General features: G+C 38.0%; 1 protein-coding gene across 1 annotated transcript in view; it reads right to left on the bottom strand.

Annotated features, from left to right (window-relative positions):
- LOC117399762 (juxtaposed with another zinc finger protein 1) overlaps positions 1–23,374 on the bottom strand; it is a 99,478-nt gene that overhangs the window by 9,256 nt on the left and 66,848 nt on the right. Inside the window, exons 3-4 of the mRNA XM_033999130.3 lie at positions 14,476–14,672; positions 841–1,010 (exon numbers count right to left, since the gene is read on the bottom strand). Of these exons, the coding sequence (XP_033855021.1) occupies positions 841–1,010; positions 14,476–14,672 (367 nt within the window). The remainder of the gene's footprint in view (positions 1–840; positions 1,011–14,475; positions 14,673–23,374) is intronic.

Genomic DNA, 23,374 nt, shown 5'->3' with positions numbered 1-23,374 from the left:
TCGAACCTGCGATCTCCAGGCTATAGGGCGCATCCTGCACTCCACGCGGAGCGCCTTTGCTGGATGCGCCACTCTTTTTTAACATTTGTAATTATAAAACAGTTTTAATATAGGCCCTGTGCCTTGTTCTAGAAGTTTACAATAGCTTACCTGCACTATCTATTATTATTAGTATCGGCCGATATGGGTAGATAACCATCGGCTATCCGTATCGGTTAAGAAAATCTTTATCGATGCTCCCCATTTTCACTGTAGAACTACTTACACCGATACCCACATACTATTGTGTCTAATTTATAACAAATTAATACAATTGCCATTTAGGCTGAATTGTTATTTACTGGACTATAACTTTAAATAAAAAAAATATATAAATATAAATACATAATTAAAATTAAAACATAAATAAAATGTGGGGCTTTAGAAGCAAAACAGTACTCTTCCAAGCAAGCAGAAAGAAACTGCTAGTTGTTTACAGGTAAATTCACATTCTCTTCATTTAATTTACTTTAGTAAAATACAGTACAAAAAACACAAAAACAAACAACAATACAGATCCACGTCATAAAGCAAAGTAGTAACACCTGGATGTGCTAGATTTATTATTTTCTTTTTATTGAGATATTTTTTGCACAACTTCAAGAGTTTATGAAATATGGAGGACACTACTGTGTGTATATTGCACTTTCATACTTGTTCGTTCGGACATTCGTCCCAGCACTATTAAAATGGCAACCTGGGAAATATTCACCCAATGACCTTGTATATGATGCAAAGCAGTTTTCTTTTCAGTAGGGATAACAAAGTAGGGGTGAACACATGAAGACTGACTGAGCTCACCTTGTATCTCTTCTTACATCCAGGGACAGGGCAGGCAAAAGGCTTTTCATCTCCTCCATTCATACACATGGAGCTCAGGATAGACTCCGAGCTAATGGCACTTTCTGTGGTCCAGGACTCATCGCTATCCGATTCTTCATAGTCCACTTCTTCCTCATCATACTCGCTACCTAGGAAACCAGAACACCCACATTACAACAGAAGCAATGGGAGCTGCCATGATGCATTCAACAACCCCCATGACCAACAAACCACTAAGGGTGAATTTAAATTGCTGAAGAAAAACAAGTTTAAATCACACAAAAGAACAAAAAAGGAAAAAAGTGCCCGGCAGAGTCATGCGTAATTGTGGTAAGTACTGCTGTATCACACCTCTTCCAACCCCAATGACCATGTTCAATTTGTGAGAGCGTCAACCACAGTGCTATTGGTAATTACAGCTGCTGGTGTTACAAGCCCTTTCCCACCACACAGCTCATAAATTCTGCTACAAACAGTCATTTTCACAGAGGGGCTTTTTTACCCAGGAAGACCAAACAACCTAATATTTAGCCTGAAAAAAAAAAATTAAAAAAAAAAAAGGCTGAGAAATGTTAATTAAGGCATTCTTGGCCTGTAGAAGTACTGAAGCTAGAAAGGATATCATTTGGCAGCTTGTATTAATAATACTGTAAAGTGCTTTACAATGAAATGTTACAAACCCGGGACACTGTAGATCTCCAAGCCGGAGGCCATAACAGTAAAGTATCACCAAATATACAGTTGTAGTCAGAAGTTTACATAATCCAATGGAAATTTATAATTTCTAGAAATTTCTTGAAAACAAATAATTTTAGGAAAAATCTTTTGTAGCAAAAGTTTTGCTTTTGTGGATGAGGAATACAAAAATGCAAATTCAATAGTATTCATATCCTTTGATGCTATGATAGTATTGTCATTTCAATATGATAATACAGAACCTAACTAAAAAAAGTCTAGAAAATTCTAGACTGTACATTCTTAGAGAGTATAAAAGGGTTAGGCATAGGATAATTGCTGTCATTACCAGTAAGTCAATATGGGAAACAGTAAAGAGCTATCTGAAGACCTTAGGCAGAAAATTATTTATTGTCATAAAGCTGGAGAAGGATACAAGAAGATTTGCAAGGATTTGAGTATCCCAATTTCAACTATTGTTTCTATTATCAAGTACAAGACTCATGGTACTGTCACAACGCTCCCTCGTTCTAGAAGAAAGAAGATTCTTTCACCAAGAACAAGTAGAAGAATTGTGAGGAAGGTTAATAACAATCCAAGATTGACTGCCAAAGATAATCAAAGTGAATTGGCTGCAAGTGGCACTGGGGTTTCCATTTCAACCATTGAGTATTACATGGTGAAGGTCTCAATGGTCGCAGGCCAAGGAAAAAACCACTCTTAGGAAAACGTCACAAGGACAATCACTTAGAGTTTGCTAAATGGCATTTGAATGATGGATATGAGTTCTGGTCAAAGGTTTTGTGGAGTGATGAAACAAAAATCAAGCTACTTGGTCATGCTGATGGTCATTTCGTTTGGAGAAAGTCTGGTGAGGTATACAAAGAAGAGAACACCATGCCTACTGTCAAGCATGGAGGTGGTAATATCCTTTATGGGGCTGTTTTTCCTCTAGTGGCACAGGAAATGTAGGTTTCAATACATGGTAAAAGGGATTTCATAGCATACCAAAAGATGTTGGCCAATCATCTGAAACCCTCTGCTACAAAACTTGGTTTAAAAGCGCAGCTGGATGTTCCAACACAACAACGATATAAAGCACACATCAAAATCTACAGAATTGTGAGAGAAGAATACAATCAAGGTTCTGAAATGGCCTAGTCAATGTCCCGATCTAAATCTGATTGAGAATCTTTGGCATGAGTTGAAGAAGACTGTGCACAAGAGAAGTCCTCAGAATTTGAATGAACTGGAACAATTCTGGAGTTGAAGAATGGTCAAAAATCACTAAAGAATCATGCCAGAAGCTCATTGACAAATATCCTAATCGTTTTAAAGAAGTTATTCGGGCTCCCGAGTAGTGCATCCGGTAAAGGCGTGGAGTGCAGGATGCGCCCTACAGCCTGGACGTTGCCGGTTCGAGTCTAGGCTATTCCACTGCCAGGGGGTGGCACACAATTGGCTGAGCGCCACCTGGGAGGGGAGGGGGGGAGGGGAGAACTTAGGTCGGCCAGGGTGTCCTCGGCTCACTGTGCACCAGCGAACCGTGGTATGGCCGGGCGCCTGCGGGCTTGCCTGTAAGCTGTATTGTCCTCCGACGCTGTAGCTCTGAGGTGGCTGCATTGTGGGCCTGCAGTGTGTAAAAAAAGCGGTCAGCTGACGGGACACGCTTCGGAGGACAGCGTGTGTTCGTCTTCGCCGCTCAGTCAGCGCGGGGGTGGTAGCGGTGAGCTGAGCCTAAAAAAAACTGGCTATTTCAAATTTGGGAGAAAATTATAAAAACAATATCCTATATGGAAAGAAAATCCAATTGATTTCTGTTAAAGTTTTTCATTTCTTTATGCCTCTTCTTTCAAATGTACTGTACATGACTCTAAAATGGTGCATATGCATAGAAGATATCCTATTACTACAGACAGTTTATTTTGTTAAGAGGACTGGCTCTATTGTATGACCTCCAACAGATGTGTTAAACAGAAATACATAGATAAATAATCAAATGTTTTTTGGGAGTCCCTGCCTATGTACTGGACATTAAAAATGCTGTCTTGAAGAAATATAAAATCCTTATACCCACACATGTATAATATGTACTTCCAAATGGACAAATGATTTTGGTTAACATAGGGCTTTAAAAAAACAAAACAACAACAAACAGTTTTAAATATATATTTTTAAAAAATGTTTTTGGTTTCTACATACTGTATCTGGAACTGTTGTTCAATTGATGGGTGAGACAGTTAGATAGCATTGTTTTGAATGAAGCGTTTTGTCTATTTAAATTACAGATCACATCTTGAATCTCAACCAGTACTAATTTAGTATAACCATAATTGGTGTGCTGTGCTGACATGGAACACACTACAGTAAAGCCCATGTATGTTAAATAATGTCTTTCAAGTCTCCAGTAGCTATGATGTTCTTCTGTCATGTTCACTGGCTGGATAATCTATATCTGAACAAAAAGGACCACCAAGTAGGAAGATTGGATTTAGCAGTCCCTATTAACATTACACAGGTATGCAACCTGCTGTGGTATTGGGGCTCATCTGATGTGCACTGCATGTGTCTCCTATGGTCATAGCCCTGTTATAATAGGTTTAAGCCATCATGATTTACTCAAACTTGTGTTGTTTATATTTTTAGTGTACTAGGAGCTGAAGCAGCCAGACTGGCAATGTATCCTGGTTTCGTGGTGCAATAGGAGTAGGATATAAAATAAACAAACCAAAAAAAAAACAACAGTATTCAATAACCCCTTAAAGAACAAACAAACAAACTTGATTTGTTTTTTCCTGTACTGGATAAAAAGGTAAGAGTATGCATTTTGCACTCCCCTGCAAAGCAGGAAATGTTCCACCTTTAGTCACAGGATGCTTTTTGAACTCTGGCACATGTTTAAAGGCTATTTTAACAAAGTTCACCTATGAATTAAAAACATTTGTGCAGCAAAAATGAACATCTGCTATGTTCTTAAAACTCCTGACTACATAACCAAGTAGCATAATTAGCATTACATACTGTAGCTAGCAGCTCCTAGTACACAGCACTCTTTTTGAAGGCATATGTTGAAAGTGTTGTACCACAAACCCTATATTATATAACACAGATAGGATCACCCAAGGCACATGTTTCTCAAAAAAAAAAAAAAAATGTAACTTGATGATGTGCCCATCTTATATACCAGTTATACAGCAAATGCATTTACAAAAAAGATTCAAATTCCAAGAGTTTATGTTCTAAACTGAACTTCCAGTAGAAGCTTTATGATCCAAAGATTAAGGAATCAATCTGTGGGAAAGAATTTGTTTCACAATAAGGCCTTTAGACTAATAAGTGTCTCATACCAGCGATGCGATGCTAAAAAAGAAAAAAAAATATATATATCCTCGGCATACAACCAAGAATACTTTCATTCTAAGAAAATACAATCTTTAGAAAACAGGTACAGCATGGGAATAAAAAAACAAAATAGTCACATGTATTAACAACATTTAATACAGACTTACAAGTTACAATGTCTGCAGGTAATTATTTTTAAGCACCAAGAAGCAAGCTAAATACTGTACATAAAAGATTTGGATTATATACCGTTAAACATGGGGTTCAATGGCAGCCAGCTATATATTACTTTTTTTTTTTTAATAACTTGAAAATAGGAAGGTTTCTTCATGTGGGATACTTACACAGTGTTCTTTGGTGAAATATTTATGGCTCACACAATTACAAACTCCCTTAAATAGGATTAGGCAGCATGAATGAAGGCTGATTAAATCCCATTTATGTCTTTATTTAAAGCATTTGACGTACAATTGGCAGCTTTTTTAATGCTAATTGGACCCCACCTCCCACTGACTGATCCCTTAAAGACATCAAGGGGGGGGGGGGACTACGAGACATGTTACTTATGAACCCTACCTAACCACCACCACCATCACCAATGTGCAGCTTGTTTAGTTAAAGTGAACAGAAAGTTTGAAAATGAATTACACATTAGACTGCGTTAGCGTGAACAGTATGCTCTGTAATAACAAAAGTGCGGAACAAACAACGTGCTAAAAGTGTCAAAATACCGTATTAAAAGGTTATTGCGTGTACTGTGGGTATGATTTTAATTACCTCTCAAAGGCTTTAATTAAAAACAGCTTTTGAGACAGCTTCTAAGCAATCTTTTATTTTGTTTTAAAATCTACATGCTGTGTTTGATTCTGAACAATAAACTGTGACTGTTTGATTAAAAAAAAGTGTACCGTGTTTACTGAAGCATTTGTAACTAAAAAGGACATAAAATGATCAAACACAATAGTTAATAAATGGGAATTAAAAAATGCATTGTACTACTGTATTCCTTCCCAGCGGAAAATTAATTATTACGTTGTATGATTACTTAACTGTAAAACCATTTTGATGAGTAAAGCAAATTGGAGAGAACTACTTGAATTGTATATATACTTTTTTTTTTTTTTACACTTTATAGCCATTAAACTCCCTTTTATTTCTAATTAAAAAAATCACTTTCAAGTGCATTGTTAAATTAAAAAAAAAAAAAAAAAAGTGAACCATGCTCTTTTTACAGTGTTCTTGCAGTAATTAGAATTATTTGATATGCAAGAGACTTTTAATTAACATAGAAAACCAGTCCCTTCAAGTTTAACGTGCAGTATATCTTACTACACATGGAGACAGCAGCACAGAACATGTTATCCTATTAACTTCACAGGTCTGTCTCGTACAGAGACAGAGAAATAACCTTGAAGAGTCAGGACTGCAGAGGCCATCCTGGAAGAATCACTTGAGGCTCCAGGATTCTCCAACAGATCCAGACTGCAGAGAAGCCCTGCCCAGCACTATCCTGCGTAACATACTGCTTCGAGTCTCACACATAATGCGAGTGTCACCTCAGAAAAGAATGCCCTATTCAAAACATGCCTAATTAGAATATTTACAGCTGTGGTTTAGCCATATTTCCACAGGTATTAAGCTATTCTCCTCAGTTACAGAACTACAGTGTGTATTGTAATCTGTACAAGTACCCATTTGGCTATTTATCTTTCATGACAAGCCAAGTGGGAATCTGAAAGTATGACTATGATGATTGAAAAAAAGTACTAAATGATGCGAGTGATTAAGTGCGTACAGACATCAATATTTGTATCTGTGTGAATTCACTTTCACAGCTAGAGTGCGTATCTGGGAATGATATCTGTTCCAGAACTAGAGGGGCATGCTCTAGTTCCACCAGAGAAATATCTTAAGAACAGTAGACCGGTTTCAAACATATGACATGCTAACAGTTCATCCCATAAAAATGTAGCCCTCCTTTGTTTAGGAGTAGCTTTAAAAAGTACATGTGAGCGGTTTGTAGAACACTAATTAAATTAGACAAGGTGTGTCAGTTACCCAGCCAAAATACATACAGACCGGTATCTCCATTCTGTTCTATAGGCCAGAACTGCTTATATAAATGAGACAATCTGTTTTGTGTGTGTGTGTCATATATATATATATAGAGTGATGGATTGCCTTCCAGTCACAGATCTTTTCTTCTTTAAACACAGACTTCACAGCCAGAATGCGGTGAAACGCCGTAGCCTGTGTTTATTATTTACAATACACAAAATAAATAGAAACAAAACAAAAGCCTAACCCGTTCTCGGGCCCTATCTAAACAGGTGTTGATACTATCTCTATACGAGGCAGGCTAAGCCTGTTCCCTCGTCATCAAAACCAATTCACAATCCAAAGTCGAAATCCAAATACCTGTTTCAGTATTCGTTTACCAGTAAACCAAATAACAAATAATTTCTTCCGTTCACTCTCCAGTCACCAACCAAACTCATCACGTTCTTCCTCGTCCAACACTCACAAACACTGAGTTTTTAAATGCTGATCAATTACATCATTACAAAACAACTGGCTAGACATTAAATTGAATAATTAAACTGGAACCATCCCTGACTCTTTGTAAATCTTCCATATTTTGTTAAACGATAGCTACCTTGCTCATTCTTTCTTTCATTTGACAAACATACTCAATTGAATTATCGCCTGAACTACGTTTCTCCTTCCATGTTTCTTTTATGACATCCAAAATTCCCTGGAGTTGTCTCCCATATAACAATTCAAAGGGGGAAAACCCAGTGGAACTTTGAGGTACTTCTCTAAAAGCAAACAGTACATAGGGTAGCAACCTGTCCAAATCCTTACCATCGGCCTGCATCCATTTTTTTAACATTTGTTTCAACGTTTTATTAAATCGTTCCACAAGTCCGTCTTTCTGTGGATGGTAAACTGAGGTCACTATTTTCTTAATTTGGCACAACCTGCACAGCTCTTTCAATATAGAGGCTACGAAAGGAGTTCCCTGATCCGTGATCACCTCATTTCGGAAAACCCACCCTGCTAAAAACCTGTAGGAGAGCTTGCGCTATATTCTTGGAGCTGGGGACTCAACGGAATTGCTTCTGGGTACCTGGCTGCATAGTCTACAATAACTAGAATGAATCGATGACCCGAGTTTGTTTTTTCCAGGGGTCCAATCAAATCCATCCCAATACGAGTAAACGGGATGTCAGTAATGGGTAATGGTATTAAAGGAGCTGGTGCCGTTTTTCTCTCCTAAACCAGCTGACAGTCTCTACATTGCTTTCAGCGATTAAGAATATCCTGATAAGCCTCTGGCCAAAATAATCTATTCAAAATTCTCTCTTGTCTTATGTGTGCCCAGATGACCACCCAACACATGACTAAGATAAATAAAAAATAAATTCTCTAAACTTATAGGGAACCAGTAACTGTTCCAACCAATCCCCTTGCTCAGTTTTTGTCACGCGGTATAGTAATAATAAAATGTGGAACGGGTAAGCTGTCTCTAGTGTTTTCATAATTGTCATCAATTTCATAGACTTGTTCAAAAGCAGCACGTAAATATGGGTCTGTGAGTTGCTCTTTCCTGAAATCCATTTTTACTGACACTTCTTTTTCTCCTATCACAGCTTATGCTTTTCTAAATCTTTCCTTCCTCGTTATTTCACTTTTCCTAGAGTACTTTCCGGATGGTAACCTTTGTGGTCTAGGCAGTTCACTCCTTTTCGGTACACTTTCCATATACTCTCAGATTCTGTCCCTGAATTAACCAACACATCACATTTTCCTGGTATTCTATCGCTTTTTCCTGTAACCCCATCTTGTTTTTTCTGTCTCCTCCTTTTTCTACTTTTACCAGGTTCAGCAAACAGTTCCTTGGAAACGCAAACAACTGGTCTACCTCACGAACCTCCCCTCTGGGTTTCTCATCCTCTGCCTGTAACGAGGATAAACCTTTTTTTCCCTTAAATATTTCTCAAAATTGGGGCAGTCCCTACCTACCACCACTGGGTAAAGTAAGCGAGAAACCACCCCAATCTTGTATCGTACTGAGTCCCCTCCAATCTATATCTCCACTAATTTAGCTGGGTAAGTTTTAATATTGCCATGAATACAATTAATCCGCACTTTGTTACAACTAGGCAATTTTAAATTTTCAATTAACGAGGCGGTGATCAAACTTTGACCACAGCCTGAATCCAAAAGAGCTAAAGTCTCTTGACCTGCTACACGCACATTACACAAATAGTCATCCGCTACCATTCGTGAGGTAAACAAGTTGTTACTAGTGGTAACATAATTCCACTCCTTGTCATCCATATCTCTATAGGCACCAGCACAGCTACAATCCATTTTTTCTACCTGTTTTACAGTGTCTGGCAATGTGTCCTCGTTGATGACAATTAAAACAGAAAACAGTCAGGATTAATTCCCTCCCTATAGGTTTCACCCCAAGGTCCCTTCACAGCTCTTGGCTGCTCTTCGTCACCCCGTTTCCCAAACACAGTCTTACCCTGTTCCGTGGGTTCTCGGTTCTTTGGGAATGGGGTGCGCAGTTTAACGTGCCGTTGTTCCTCAGCGGAAAGAGAAGCCAGCCTGTCTGCAGCTGTGTGTCTCCACATCATCCCGTTCAGTCATTTTTGGCAAGACCGGGGTCACTGGTACAACTCATTCTTTCATGACTTTATTTAGTTGCTCTTGGATTAGAGTCAGCTGTTGTTGTACAAGACGATTGGCTTCTTGTTGGGCTGCACTCATCTGCAACAGTGCCTGTACTGCTGTCTCCATTTTGGTGCTTTATTCCCAAGTTTTCATGGGGTAAGAGTCTGAATTGGTGGTCAGACAGATAGCCCCACTTCTGGTACCACAAAGTGATGGATTCCAGTCACAGATCTTTTCTCCTTTAAACAAAGACTTGACAGCCAGAATGTGGTGAAACGCCATAGCATGTGTTCAATATTTACAATACAAAAATAAACGAAAACAAAACCCTAACCCATTCTCGGGCCCTACCTAAACAGGTGTTGATACTATCTGAATATGAGGCAGGATAAGCCTGTTCCCTCGTCATCAAAACCAAATCACAATCCAAAGTCGAAATCCAAATACCTGTTTCAGTGTTCGTTTACCAGTAAACCAAATAACAAATAATTTCTTCCGCTCACTCTCCAGTCACCAACCAAACTCCTCATGTTCTCCCTCGTCCAACACTCACAAATAACCCTTTGCAGTCCGGAGTTAAAGGACCTTGTCAGACATTGCAATTTTCCCTTTCCGGTCCAATGTCGGACCCTGTCCGACATCATCAAAAAGACGTAAAAAACAGGTCTCTAGTCGTTTTTTCTCCGGAAAAAGCCGAGAAAACCATTCAATGGCCGAGTGAGACCGATAGGAGCCAAGAGAAGCCAAAAAAAAAGGGGCGTATCTCAAGAATAGAGATAGCCCCGGCACCACATAGATAACACGGACATAAACAAACAAGATAGCTGCTTCTGCATCCAGCGCTCAAAGAATATCACAGACATTTGCAAAGCTTTTTTTTTAGGTGTTATAGTAATTAAATAAATACTTGGATTGCATTATTGAGGAGTTTGGTGATAAAACGAGTGATCAGGAGATGATTTATCCGTATGCACTACTATGAAGAGGTATGTGAAAAATACAGCGAACAAGGGGTGGGGCGTTTTTAGACCAATCCCTTACAATATACAGTACTGTGCAAAAGTTTTAGGCAGGTGTGAAAAAATGCTGTAAAGTAAGAATGCTTTCAAAAATAATGTTAATAGTTTATATTTATCAATTAACAAAATGCAAAGTGAGTGAACAGAAGAAAAATCTACATCAAATCAATATTTGGTGTGACCACCCTTTGCCTTCAAAACATATATATATATATATATATATATATATATATATATATATATATATATATATGCACTTTACTAGCTCTTATCTGCCCCCTATTTTACTGCATTTAATCCTGTACTTCAGAGTACTGTAATCTGCCAAGTGTTTAATCTGTAGTATTTTGTATTTAATCATATCCTGATGCAACTATCACTGACACTTATCTGCTGTATTACTGAATTGTATTTTGTCACACTTGTACTTGCTTGAACCAAAAGTCATTGTATTTATCTAGCTCTTAAATTGTATTATTACTTGTACTGTGATACTTGAAATGTATTTGCTTACGATTGTAAGTCGCCCTGGATAAGGGTGTAAGCTAAGAAATAAATAAATAATAATAATAATAATAATAATAATAATAATAATAATAATAATAATAATAATAATAATAATATATATTTTTTTAGAACACTATTATAGTGTAGTTTAATAAAATATAATGAGATTGTAATGTGAAATAGGTAACATATGGACCGATATTCCAGATCAAGATGACATTACATTTATCACACAGTTTTATCAATATGTTAGGTGTGATTCTCTGCATACTAAGCCAGTAAGGTTATTAAACTGTGCCCATGTAAATGAGTCATTCGTGCCATTGAGGTTACCAGCTCAGGTTACCACTTCTAGAGAAACCCATTTTAAATCAGTGTCTTAACTGTTTTCAAAAATCTACAAGCTAAAGACCAAAAGCAAAACATCTTGTGGTCTAATGATTGCAATTACTCCTCAATCTGTACAAAATGTAAGAAAACACTTAAGCATCATTTTGGCTCTGATTTACTATCACACATCTTCTGCTGGTTGTTATTCTGATCCCAAAATGAGACGTCATGTATTGGAAACTAATTCAAAGTATTTACTACTGAAAAATGCAACGATTAAATGAATTACAACCTATTATGTTTGTGCAATATGAATCTCTGTTTCAGCTTTGTTACTCACAACGATTATAACTATCTCCAAAAGGTGCCTTTGAAAAGACTGACTGTGAGGAAGGGAGATTCACTCTAACCCAGAGAAGCCATGTGCACGGACGTTTGTGCAACATTAATATGCTTCCCCACCTCACTTCTTCACAAATCACCACCCTTAAGGAATCTTCTCGAAAGCATTTTTTTTTTTAACAGACAGAAAGCACAGTGAAGAATTATCTAAGCAGATACCACATTAGACACTAATATGGAACACACGTAATTGTATATTAAAACAAGAAATACATTAGCAAAATCCACATCAAACTACATACCTGAAATATTACTATTGTGAGATACTTGCGTGTGTCCTTATTTAATAGTTCTAAAAATACACCATGAAAGGCATTGCTGCCAGCACACACTATGTGAATATATTGTTTTTTCACTTCATAGGTTGCCATCTTTCTGTACCAATTCCAAAATAATTTGTTATTCATTGCAATGAGATTAAATTAATGGGTGTGGCAGTGATAAACCACATTAAAACAGAATAACTTATTTTTTAACCATACCGTTTTTCCATCCATGTTCAGTTATGTTCCAAATATCTTTAAGCTACATGGGATCCAGCTTTGTTTAATAATTATATAATTAAACAACACCAAACCCACAACAATGAAAACCTATTACATGTTAGCCTGCTAGCTACCTAGCAGCTGCACTTGACAGCAAAATAGAGGTTTCCTTTCATGAAATCCTTAAAGGCAGGTTTTATCATAGGCTGCACCATTGCCAAGGTATCTCAAGTGTATGGTTTATGAATTACTTCATTCTACTGTACCTCAAGGGGACAACTGAACCATCTGTATAAACCACAAGCAGACCCAAACCTGCATCAAGGAGGAAAGTGCTTCTCATACTAAGGTGCCCCACCTCATTTACAGCAAGGTCCTGCTGGAATGCAACAGCACCGATGAGTGAAGATGAGGTCAAAGGAGGCAAGCAGCTTGCCTCTGGGGCACGCAGATAACTCAGTGTCAATCTCTTTAGGAAAATGTAACCTCTTAACTCCATTTTCTTCCATCAATTATTTCACTATATAGTATAGAATATTTGGGGTCAAAATAAATAATAAAAAAAGACATATAGATGTGATGGTTTTTTTGTGTTTTGCTTTGTTTTATCTCTGATCTTTTGTTGCTTTTGTGCATTTTCATTTGTGAACTGTGACATTAAAGCCTTATCGAGCACTATATTCTGCAATTTTGAATACTGACTTTGGATACTGTTTCAATTTTGGGAACCGTGTTTCTTTTTTTTTTTTAATCTTTTGATTTTGCTAAATTGCATTGCCTTTTACATTTTACGCAGTTATGTGCATGGATAACACTTCGATTTTATTTTGCTGTTAGGTCGTTAAATGGGAAATTGTACATACCGATACAAAACACACCGGATTTAAATGTACGTATGTATGTATGTATGTATGTATGTATGTATGTATGTATGTATGTATGTATGTATGTATGTATGTATGTATGTATAATATATATTACATATACAGTGCCTTGCAAAAGTATTCAGACCCCTGACCAATTCTCTCATATTACTGAATTACAAATGGTACATTGAAATTTCGTTCTGTTTGATATTTTATTTTAAAACACTGAAACTCAAAATCAATTATTGTAAGGTGTCATTGGTTTTATGTTGGGAAATATTAGAAAAATAAAAAACTGAAATATCTTAAATATCTGTCGCTTCGAACTGAACTCCCAACCGCTGTTTAGCCAGGCTAACTTTATAGTTTAAAAACTGTAATTAAAATGATCCACGAGTGGGAATGTTACCTTTATTTTTTTTTTTGTAAAAAATTGATTACATGGTGCTTTATGGATGGTTAATTCACAGAAAATTAAATTTTTGCTTCACTATATGTGCATTATAGAGTGGGAGTTATTTTATTTTTCTATTTTAGTCAGATGTGTTGTTCTGTGTCCCGCGGCGCCCCCCACCCCCTCCCCCATTTATAACGCTCTTTGGTTACAACGCTCATATTGTGTGTCCCCCGAGACCCACGTTATAGCGAGGGATATATTATATATATATATATATATACACACACATACATACAGTGCCGTGAAAAAGTATTTTCCCCGTCTGATTTTCTGCATTTTTGCATAATCAGGCCTGGTTGTTAACCAAAGTACTCAAACAGCTCACCCTAATTATCCCTTTAATTGGGTTAAGTTAACTAGGGGGAAATAACTTTTGCACACCTGAAGATTGCATGTTTGATTACCTTGCACACCAAACAAATGAAAGAAGCACCAAACGTGTCATTTTTTTCTCTCAGACTCTCTCTATATACTACTACAACCCACAAAGAAATCTGACCAAATACAATGTGAAAATGTGCAAAAATGCAGAAAATCAGACAGGGGGCAAATTTTCACGGCACTGTATATATATATATACACACACACACAATGGAAATTATATATATATATATATAAATAGAGTCACAAGTGGAATAATTTACAAATATGATTTTACAAATGTTGTCAATGCAGTTTTTTGTTTACTATAAATAGGACTTTTGAACAGAACATAGTGTTATGTAGTGGCTAAATGTTGTAATTGCAGCAAGGGCCTTAAAGGGAAACACCAAGGCACATTTTTTTTGCATACCCTACAATAGGTTGATAATAGTTGAAATGTAACGAGCTGTGCGCTTGCTTACCTGTAGGAGTACTGCTTCGGAAGGACGAGGACGGGGTGATGGGGGGTGTGACAGGTGGAGTAAGGCTGCCGCTGCTATGGCGAGGAGGTGCAGAGACACTTCCACGCGATACGCTGCTCGACAGCGTTAGGGAGAGCTTTGGCTGCATCTTCTTCTTCAGGGATTCTTGTTCCCGACGCGCAGCATCAGTCATAAATCTGTTAGGAAAAAAATTAACACAAACAATAAAGAGCCATCGGAAATGAATGTTCATGATGATTAGACATTAGTTCTACTGATATAAACCAACGCTGTACATGACAGGTACGAGGCAGGTGACCATAAGCAAGCTTTAACTAGACCAGAGCAGACCTCAGTTGTTTTGCCAAGTACTAGAAGCTGTATATTTTAATAAAGGCAACCTTTTCTTTGTTACAGTATTTCCAGTGTTTCTGTTTACTGCTTTCATAAGCATCTGAATAATAAAATTTGCACATCCAGCGTTAACACACATACAGTAATACCTTCTTTGTACTGCTCCCACACTGGCTACTTACAAGCTCCGTAGAAGAAAATTGAATCTCTATAGTATTACTAAATAAAAAATACAAATACAAACAGCATTCAGTATATGGTACTGTATGTCAATTCCAAACTAGGTTTTATTTTTAGACATCAAACCCTTCAAATGTACTGAACAGTTATGTCAATTCAATTCGTTGTATACTACGTTATAAATCTGAGATTAATCTTATTTTTAAGTTTTCTAATAAAGAGGAAGCAGGTCCCAGTCTGTTATTATTAATAAAGATACAGTTTTTATATTCCTGAAACTGCTGTTGGCTTCTCAGGAAAGTTTGATGAGCTTTTGAGATGTTGCTCTATGGCATCATGTATAAAGTAGTTAACACTGAAAGACGCATTTATAAACTCTTTCCCCTTTTACTAAACACTCCAGAGTTACCAACCCAGGCAGATTATTAATTATTAATCCCGACACAAGTAGATCACACGATATGCGAAACCAGCTGTATGCTGCAATACTAAGGTTGGCTCTGTCAAGAATGTGGAAATATTTAGGAATGATAATGGAAAGCACTGCGTTGTCATATGGGGTGTTCGGCTAACCACACAGAAATGGAGAGACAGATGTTTGAATAATCCATTAGACAAAACAAGACATAATAGCTTTCTTTGGAAAACACAATCCAATAAGAGTGCAGAGCTGTAGTTTTCTTTTGGTGGTAACAGTGGTGAGCTGTGGATCTTGTTTAAATGTTTTTGGGGCTAAAATAAAGAAACTGTCTACTTCATCCTCTGGCATTTTAATACATGTTTAACTATGAAACCATGAAATAGCCTCTACTGCAATTCCGTTTTGTTTCTCTAAATAGGAAACCCAGTTATAAACCCTAGATTTACCCAAAGAAGCAACGAAGATAAATGTGTCCTTGCCTACGTGGTATCCAGTGAATCCAATGCATTTGCCTTTTGATATTAAAAACGAGACGTACATTGAGTGTGCATATTCTTCTAAATTTTTTTGTTTTATGCACCATACTACATCAATTCATGAAACCATCTTCCTCGATGACATATCCCAAAATGCAGCTTTCTTAAAAAACATTGTTTTAGTGTAATTCTGAAGCTCTTAGAAAAGTTTGCCAAGATGGTGTGTTTTTGCCAGGCTTCTGCCACATTTGATTATGCTGTACCATGTTTCACAACACTTGCCATTAGTGTGGTGTATCCCAATAAACTTTTATAAGGGACACTATGTGACTATTTTGCCAGCTATTTAAACAAAACCTTAAGGGAGGGGCCCCCTCCAATGAAACTGTGTACAGTAACAGAACCGTACAGTTGAACATAAAGTGAAACCTTGCTATGAAGAAAACAGACTGGCTTCCGCATGAAGCACAACATGTTGCCTGGAAGGCAGAATACAGCAGGAAGCGCCTTCCTTCGTGTTTGATCCGTTTTAGTGCCGTAACAGCACCCAAGAACGCTTTTCATTAAGCAGCAGAAACATACAACACGTGTGCTGCTAAGTGGGAGCATAAGTGGGGGAGGGAAAAAAAACTAAAAAAAACTGAATGCAGTAAAACAAAGTTACAACCCAATTAAAAGAAATGATCATTGAATGGATAGTATGTATTTAGTTCTTACCATTTTAATGGGGGCTAAATGCCTGTAGGACCCATTTGGAAAGTCCTGTACTGAAAGCACTAAATGCTGATTTTTTGTCCAGAAAAACTACTTGGGCTCTCTATTTGAAATATTTAAAAAAGGGAAAATGCAGCCTTTATTTTACTTTGTGCTTTTCCTTTTCTCTTTATTAACAAATATCGGGTCTTCTGCCTGTTAAATGTACATTAAGGGGTAGATGTACTAAAGTGTTGCATCTGTCTCAATTGTTGCAAACCAGTCAGAAGTGTATCATGAAATGTACTAAACAAACGCAACGCCGTTGGCATCATTTTAACGAATGCTTTGCAGCCGCAGTTCTTATTTGCGCTTCAGTCTTAAATGAATATGTAATTCTGGGCGTTCCTGCAGAAATTCACAAAAACAGGGTGGCGATAGTGCAAATGAGGGATCAAAAATATTCTAATGAGATGTACTAAAGCTGCAGGCAATTGCGACACTTACAATTGCATCAATTTGTTAAGAACCTTTGAAAGCATGTTTTAAACATTCGCAATTGTTGCTGGCATTTCCCAGTCCGCTTTTTCTTGTGTGTTGCCAGTTGTGCTCAATGTATTTTTGAGACAAACACCCAAGTACCTAATTTTCACTAAAGTCAGGGTGTACTAACAAGCCTTGAAAACAAATTCCTATGATATTTCTAGTTTTCCCAGAGTGTTGGGAGCAACAGACTGCACACATGTGCCACTAACCCTTCCAGCTCATTCTGAGCATCTGTATAGGACCATGATCTATAATTAAAAAAAACTAAAACCACTAAAAATAATCTTTTATTCGTATTGTACACCAATGCGTACAATGCAGCGGCATGATTTATTTTGTGTTGCCAGTAGGCTAAAGTAAAATGAAAGTGCGCTAGGTGTTCATTTGATTTTACTACTGTACTGTATACTGTATGGGCCTACTGTACAGATTTCTATTTTTACATAATGTAATGTGTAGCCTACCCAAAACACATTAGTGTTTTTTCAGCACAATGATTTATATTTAAAATACATCAAGAACTGTAAATGTATGTGTGTGCGATTTTATTGTATTGTTTTTAAACCCGACACCTCCTTATGTCAGACAAACATGTCCGGTTTAGCGAGGGGCTACTGTATGATTATGAAAAGCTTTTTTGGGGTGAAGGTTGGGGCCCCACTATAGAATCTGATGGGATTAAAATGCCTTTCATTTTATATATATATATATATATATATATATATATATATATATATATATATATATATATATATATATATATATATATATATCAAAGTATTAAAATAGGTAAAATGAAGACGGATCAGAATGCATTGTACAGGTGACGTTTACATTTAACAAAAACAATGTTATTTTGATTCTTACACCCTTGCATGTATAGACATTCTCCTTCGGGACCCTCTGCTGCAGCAAACCACAAATCAACTGCCACTACTTTGTTTGAAAAAGTGTCGCACAACTCTCGCTAGAGATCTCGCTAAGATGATGCAAATAATATTTAAATTTAGTATATTGTGGCTCTCTTCATTAACATATTTTTTCTTAGTATATACAACAAAATGTGCACTTTGTGAATTGTTGTAACGAAAATGCAAGCTGCGGGATGTTTGCACTGCGACTGGCCAATCTTAGTACATCTACTCCTAAGTCTTATAGCCTTGTGTATGGTGCAATGCCATGAAAAACTGCAGCAGCTTACAGTTATAGGTCTATGCAAGACTGCATTAATGGAAACACTAACACACTTACTTCCCTTCCCCCACTCATGGACACCCACCAGAGCTCTTAAAAACATGGTATTACAGCACCCTCTTCAGGCCAATACTGAATATTGCATGTTACCTTTACAAAACCAAAAGGAAACATTATTTTGCCTTGGTTGATATAACTGTTATAGTATTGTTAATTTCTATCTCATATCTAAGTTTTCTTTTTGATCATATGAAAAATCAAGTTATGATCAGAGAGACAAACATCTGCCGCATTTCTTTCCTGGCACATGAAAAAAATTACCACAACCAATGCTCTCTAATAAGCCTTTATTATATGTTGTAGCATTCACAGGGGAAGGCAGCAGCAGGGCTGGTAGGTGACGTAATCACACACAGAGACATAAGCCCAATATCCGCTCCTTGCAAAAGGAGCCGGCTCTTTTGTACAGTGGTATAGGCGCTATGCTTTAGTGCAAGAGGTCCCGGGTTCACGCCTGCCCTCTGCCTGTGTGTGGATTGCCTCGCCCTGTGCGATGCACCTGTTTACGTTAACTGAGATCGCCACAATATTTTCATATACTTTAAAATAATGGCTACAGAAGTCATAGGAATTTCAATAGTGTTTCAAAGGAATGTGTAGTAACATCTGAATAACACATTTTCTGTTGATATTTTGGAATGACCTTTGTAGTCCTAAAGATAATTTAAAAAAATGGCCACAAATTCAGAATGAATTCAAGTGGACCACCACATGAATAGCAGCTAATGCATAGGAATTTGTTGCCATTATAATGTAGCGTGCACAGGGGTAGGCAGCAGCAGGGCTGGTAGGTGACGGGGTCCGCTTACCTGCTCTTAAGCGGACCCCTTGGATGGCACTGTGCTCGACAATGACCGGGCTGTCCACATCCCCAACACCGGAGAGTTTGCCGCCGGCTGGCCTCCAGGTCATGGGCCGTGACCGCCCTGATAACAGCGACGACCTTTGGAAGCCATGCCATTTGCGCTGCACTGGGGCCGGACTCACCCGGGTAGATCTGCGCCTCCCGGACCAGGGGATGGCTGCTCCTCGCGGGTCCCTGACGGTCAGACACCTCTCTTGTGGGCCATCTCTAGCACCTCCTGGAGGCTCTGGGGGTGGAGCAGGCGCACTTGACTCCACTCGGTACTTTGTAGTAAAGCCTGGCTACCCGACCCGAACTCTACGGGACCCGACTATATGTGTTGGGTTCGGGTCGGGTGTATATTCTGTGTCAATCACTCGGGCTCGGGTCGGGCCGGCTCAGTGTTTTATAAATAAATGCATTGTTACATTTTAGCAAGTGTTTTTTTCCTCTTGCAAATGCAAAAATACTTCCGACTTATCATGGATCCCAAGTGAGCAAAGCGCGAAGCGTGCAGTGAGAGGCGTCTCTGCATTCTCGTGTTTATGCTGTAAAAAATAAAGCCAAAAAGTGATTCTACATTATTAAGTATGTTGATATAAAAAGAAAGCTGTCTACTGGAGAATGTTTAGCAGTGGAAAGTTCTGTCGCTGGAAAGGGTAAATATTCTGTTTGGAAACATTTTGACGTTGTTGTTTTCCGTGACAGTAAAAGTTCACGTGGATTTGTACAGTGCAAATCGTGCAAACTTTTACTTAAATATGACAGCCAAAAGACAGGAAATTCATCTTTGTAACGGCACACTGAAAAAGGATGTACTCGCCCTGCAGCAGGGCCAAGTCAGTCGTAAACGGTAATTCCGTGGTTTGAGAAACTTAAATGACATTGTTTTCACCAGTTTTGGCGTCCTCCAGTGGAAACATTTTTGCTGTTAGCAGCAGTGTGGAGTAGTGGTTAGGGCTCTGGACTCCTGACCGGAGGGTTGTGGGTTCAATCCCAAGTGGGGGACACTGCTGTTGTACCCTTGAGCAAGGTACTTTACCTAGATTGCTCCAGTAAAAACCCAGCTGTATAAATGGGTAATTGTATGTAAAATAATGTGATATCTGTATAATGTATGTAAAATAATGTGAATCTGTATAATGTGAAATAATGTAAAATGTGATATCTTGTAACAATTGTAAGTCGCCCTGGATAAGGGCGTCTGCTAAGTAATAAATAATAATAATAATAAAACTCTGTCATTGAGTTTAAAGTCTGATTTGATATAATGACAAGTCATCGACATATAATTTGATGTTCAACGTTAACTTCGCTCTTTTTTAGCTAGGTTTATCCAAACATGATGCTATATGTGTGTATCTGAGAGTATTTGTTTTCTTTTTAATTTGCGTTTTGACTCGAAATATGCTTTCTGTATTTCAATAGCATGTTTGATATTATCTATGGCGATATTCGGGTCAGGTCGGGTATGAGAAAAATGAAAAGGTTTCTGGGTCGGGTTCGGATTGACCGTGGTAAGGTTTTTATTTATTTATTTTTAATACCATTCTGGCTACTTACTTGTGAATTTCCCCATTTGCATAATGCCCATGTTCCTGTCTCTAAGCACAGTATGTTGTTTGTAGTGTCTGCACAGACAGGCAAACATCAGGGAACCCTTCATGCAATGTTACACGTTTAGACTTTTTCTATCTCCTTACAACATATTTCTTCCATGAGAGGCATGGGGCAGCAAAATGTGCACTAACACCTGGAAAATAACAGCACAACATTGACATAACAGTAAACAACCCCTAATTTATGATCGCATGTCAAAGTTTAGAGCTGTAGTCAGTGCCTGTCAAACTTGCATCTATACATGAGCACTGTTTACACAGGCTTCTCGTTCTACATATTTTATAATGTCATTGTTGAACTTACAGAATAAACTGTTTTAATAATTTGAATGAAATTAGTCTCATTTCCTTTTATAAACATTTTCCTGAAAAGGACCTACCGTTCCTTATTTTGCAACCTCTCGATTTCTCTGGGGACATTTCTGGCTTAGTTGTCATCTGAAGCAGAGCCCATACTTTCCTTACCAGATGTTTGGTAAGGCTTGAATCTATAGTGCTGCAAAACACCTGTCTCGGATTCCTGGTTGTCAGATGCCGGTATCTAATCAAATTCGGTGCTAGATTCTGAGCACGATTGTTAAAAAAAACAAAACAAAAAAAACAACTAAAAAAATACGCATAATACACATGGGAGGGGTCAAACACAAAAACACTCTATCATATAATAGACAGAAAGTATCCCCCCCAACTCCACACCACCTGACCATCATGGCAGTAAAAATCGGGACAGGGGACATTCGCTAGGAAATCGGGACTGCCCCGACCATATAAGGACTGTTGGCATGTATGTGTTAGTGCATTCCCATTCTTACTTTCCTTCTAGCTCATTAATTGTGCTCCTAGCTGGAGTTCATTATGGCCCCCTCTAGTGACCCCTGCTGGGAGTGACTGGCTGTGGGGTACTGTATCTGTCAGCAGGCTCACAGTCAGTGCCTGACTGCACAGTTCTGTGTCAGCAGGAAACGCTCACCACACTGATGCAAGCTCAGCCATCTGCAGTGTTTCCCTCTGTCTGCTGGAACAACTGTTCACCTCGTAGCAGGACACAGACATTCCCTAGGCTGAGAAACTACCTCTTTGGGTGACATTTTGTTTCAGGCACTGAAGCATTAGAAATTGATTATTAATGAATGTTGAACCATAACCATAATGAAAGCTGTGAACCTGAATCATTGGAGAGAAACATGCAGCACTTAACTTGCAACCCTAGCAGTCTGACCGCCTTGGGTTATTTGTAGCCCTGCAATAACTTGATGTGGGTACCTAATGCATGTACACATCTTTCCCAAAATCGTGCAGTGGCTTGCCAAATGAAAAATTTTAATTCAGAAGCAGCTTCGGTTTTCAAAGTCAGCTAAAAAAACCTACCTGCCTACTTATTTCAACATGTTGTTTTTTTTTTTGTTGGTTTGTTTTTAAATGTTCACAGAGCCATTTCAGTTTATTGTCTCTGGAAACAGGGGTATACTGGAAGTATCACACTGTACATTCTTACATACCGTGCATCGACAGAATTCTTTGTCCAGAAGTTATTGAGTGCGTCAGAATCTGAAAGCACATGGGGGCTGTGGCTGGGCATGTATGTTACCAGCACACTTTGTACGGTATACTTTTTTTTTTTTGCTAAATGCAAATTGCCATATACAGTGTACAGTGTCTTTGCAGAAATACTGAATACTGCATAAGGGGAGCAGCAGCTTGTTAGTCACTCGTAACCAACTACCAGAGAGCTGATCTTTTCTTGCCCACTTATTTGATGTAACATGGTGTTTTTTATGCTAGTAGCAACAAGAATTTATTTTTAATTGCTCCCTTCTTTACAGTTTTTTTCCCCACTGCTGCTAGCTATAAAGATGCATGTGCCAATAGCTGACTTTCAGTGCACAATAAAATTCTCCAGCATCAGTCGTTTAACTGAATGTTTACAGCAACTTTTTATGAAGCTAAGAATTTGCTCCAGTGGAAAGGCTGTGAGAAACTGCACCTATGAGCATCAACAGGTTTTTTGTTTTTTTTGTTATACATCTCAGGTGCAAGACTAAATAAGCATATTAGACATGTAATCCTTTCCATGAGAAAATATTTACATCACTTTACTTTAACACACTGAGTGCCTCCATTCTAATTCACTTATAACTCAATGTATATAAAAAAATGATAAATAAATAAACAAACATCAATCTCTGTATTTAATTTTTTCTGTGTATGTGTTTATTATTATTTGTAGGTGCTTTAAGGTATTATATAAATTGTATGTGTCCCATTAAATGGTAAACTCTGTCTCTGTCCTTGCAGCACTCAGCCCTATGTAAGAATCAGGATAACAAACTAGTTCTTTTACGGTTCAAAGAGCCCTTGTGATCTTGGGCAGACGACCCTTTTTATGGGTCTTTGTTTCTACTTAAAAAGCAGGTTTTGCGCATAGGTGCTAACCACAATCCTCAACCCAACTGAAACTGGTTCTAACCCGTTGTCACGGGGTACCGGCTAGCACACCTCCAAGAAAGGGGAG

Source organism: Acipenser ruthenus, chromosome 4 (genome assembly GCF_902713425.1).
Source record: "Acipenser ruthenus chromosome 4, fAciRut3.2 maternal haplotype, whole genome shotgun sequence".
Taxonomy (NCBI): domain Eukaryota; kingdom Metazoa; phylum Chordata; class Actinopteri; order Acipenseriformes; family Acipenseridae; genus Acipenser; species Acipenser ruthenus.
The sequence above is the reverse complement of the archived record's forward strand: the minus strand, read 5'-3'. Positions and strand labels throughout refer to the sequence as shown.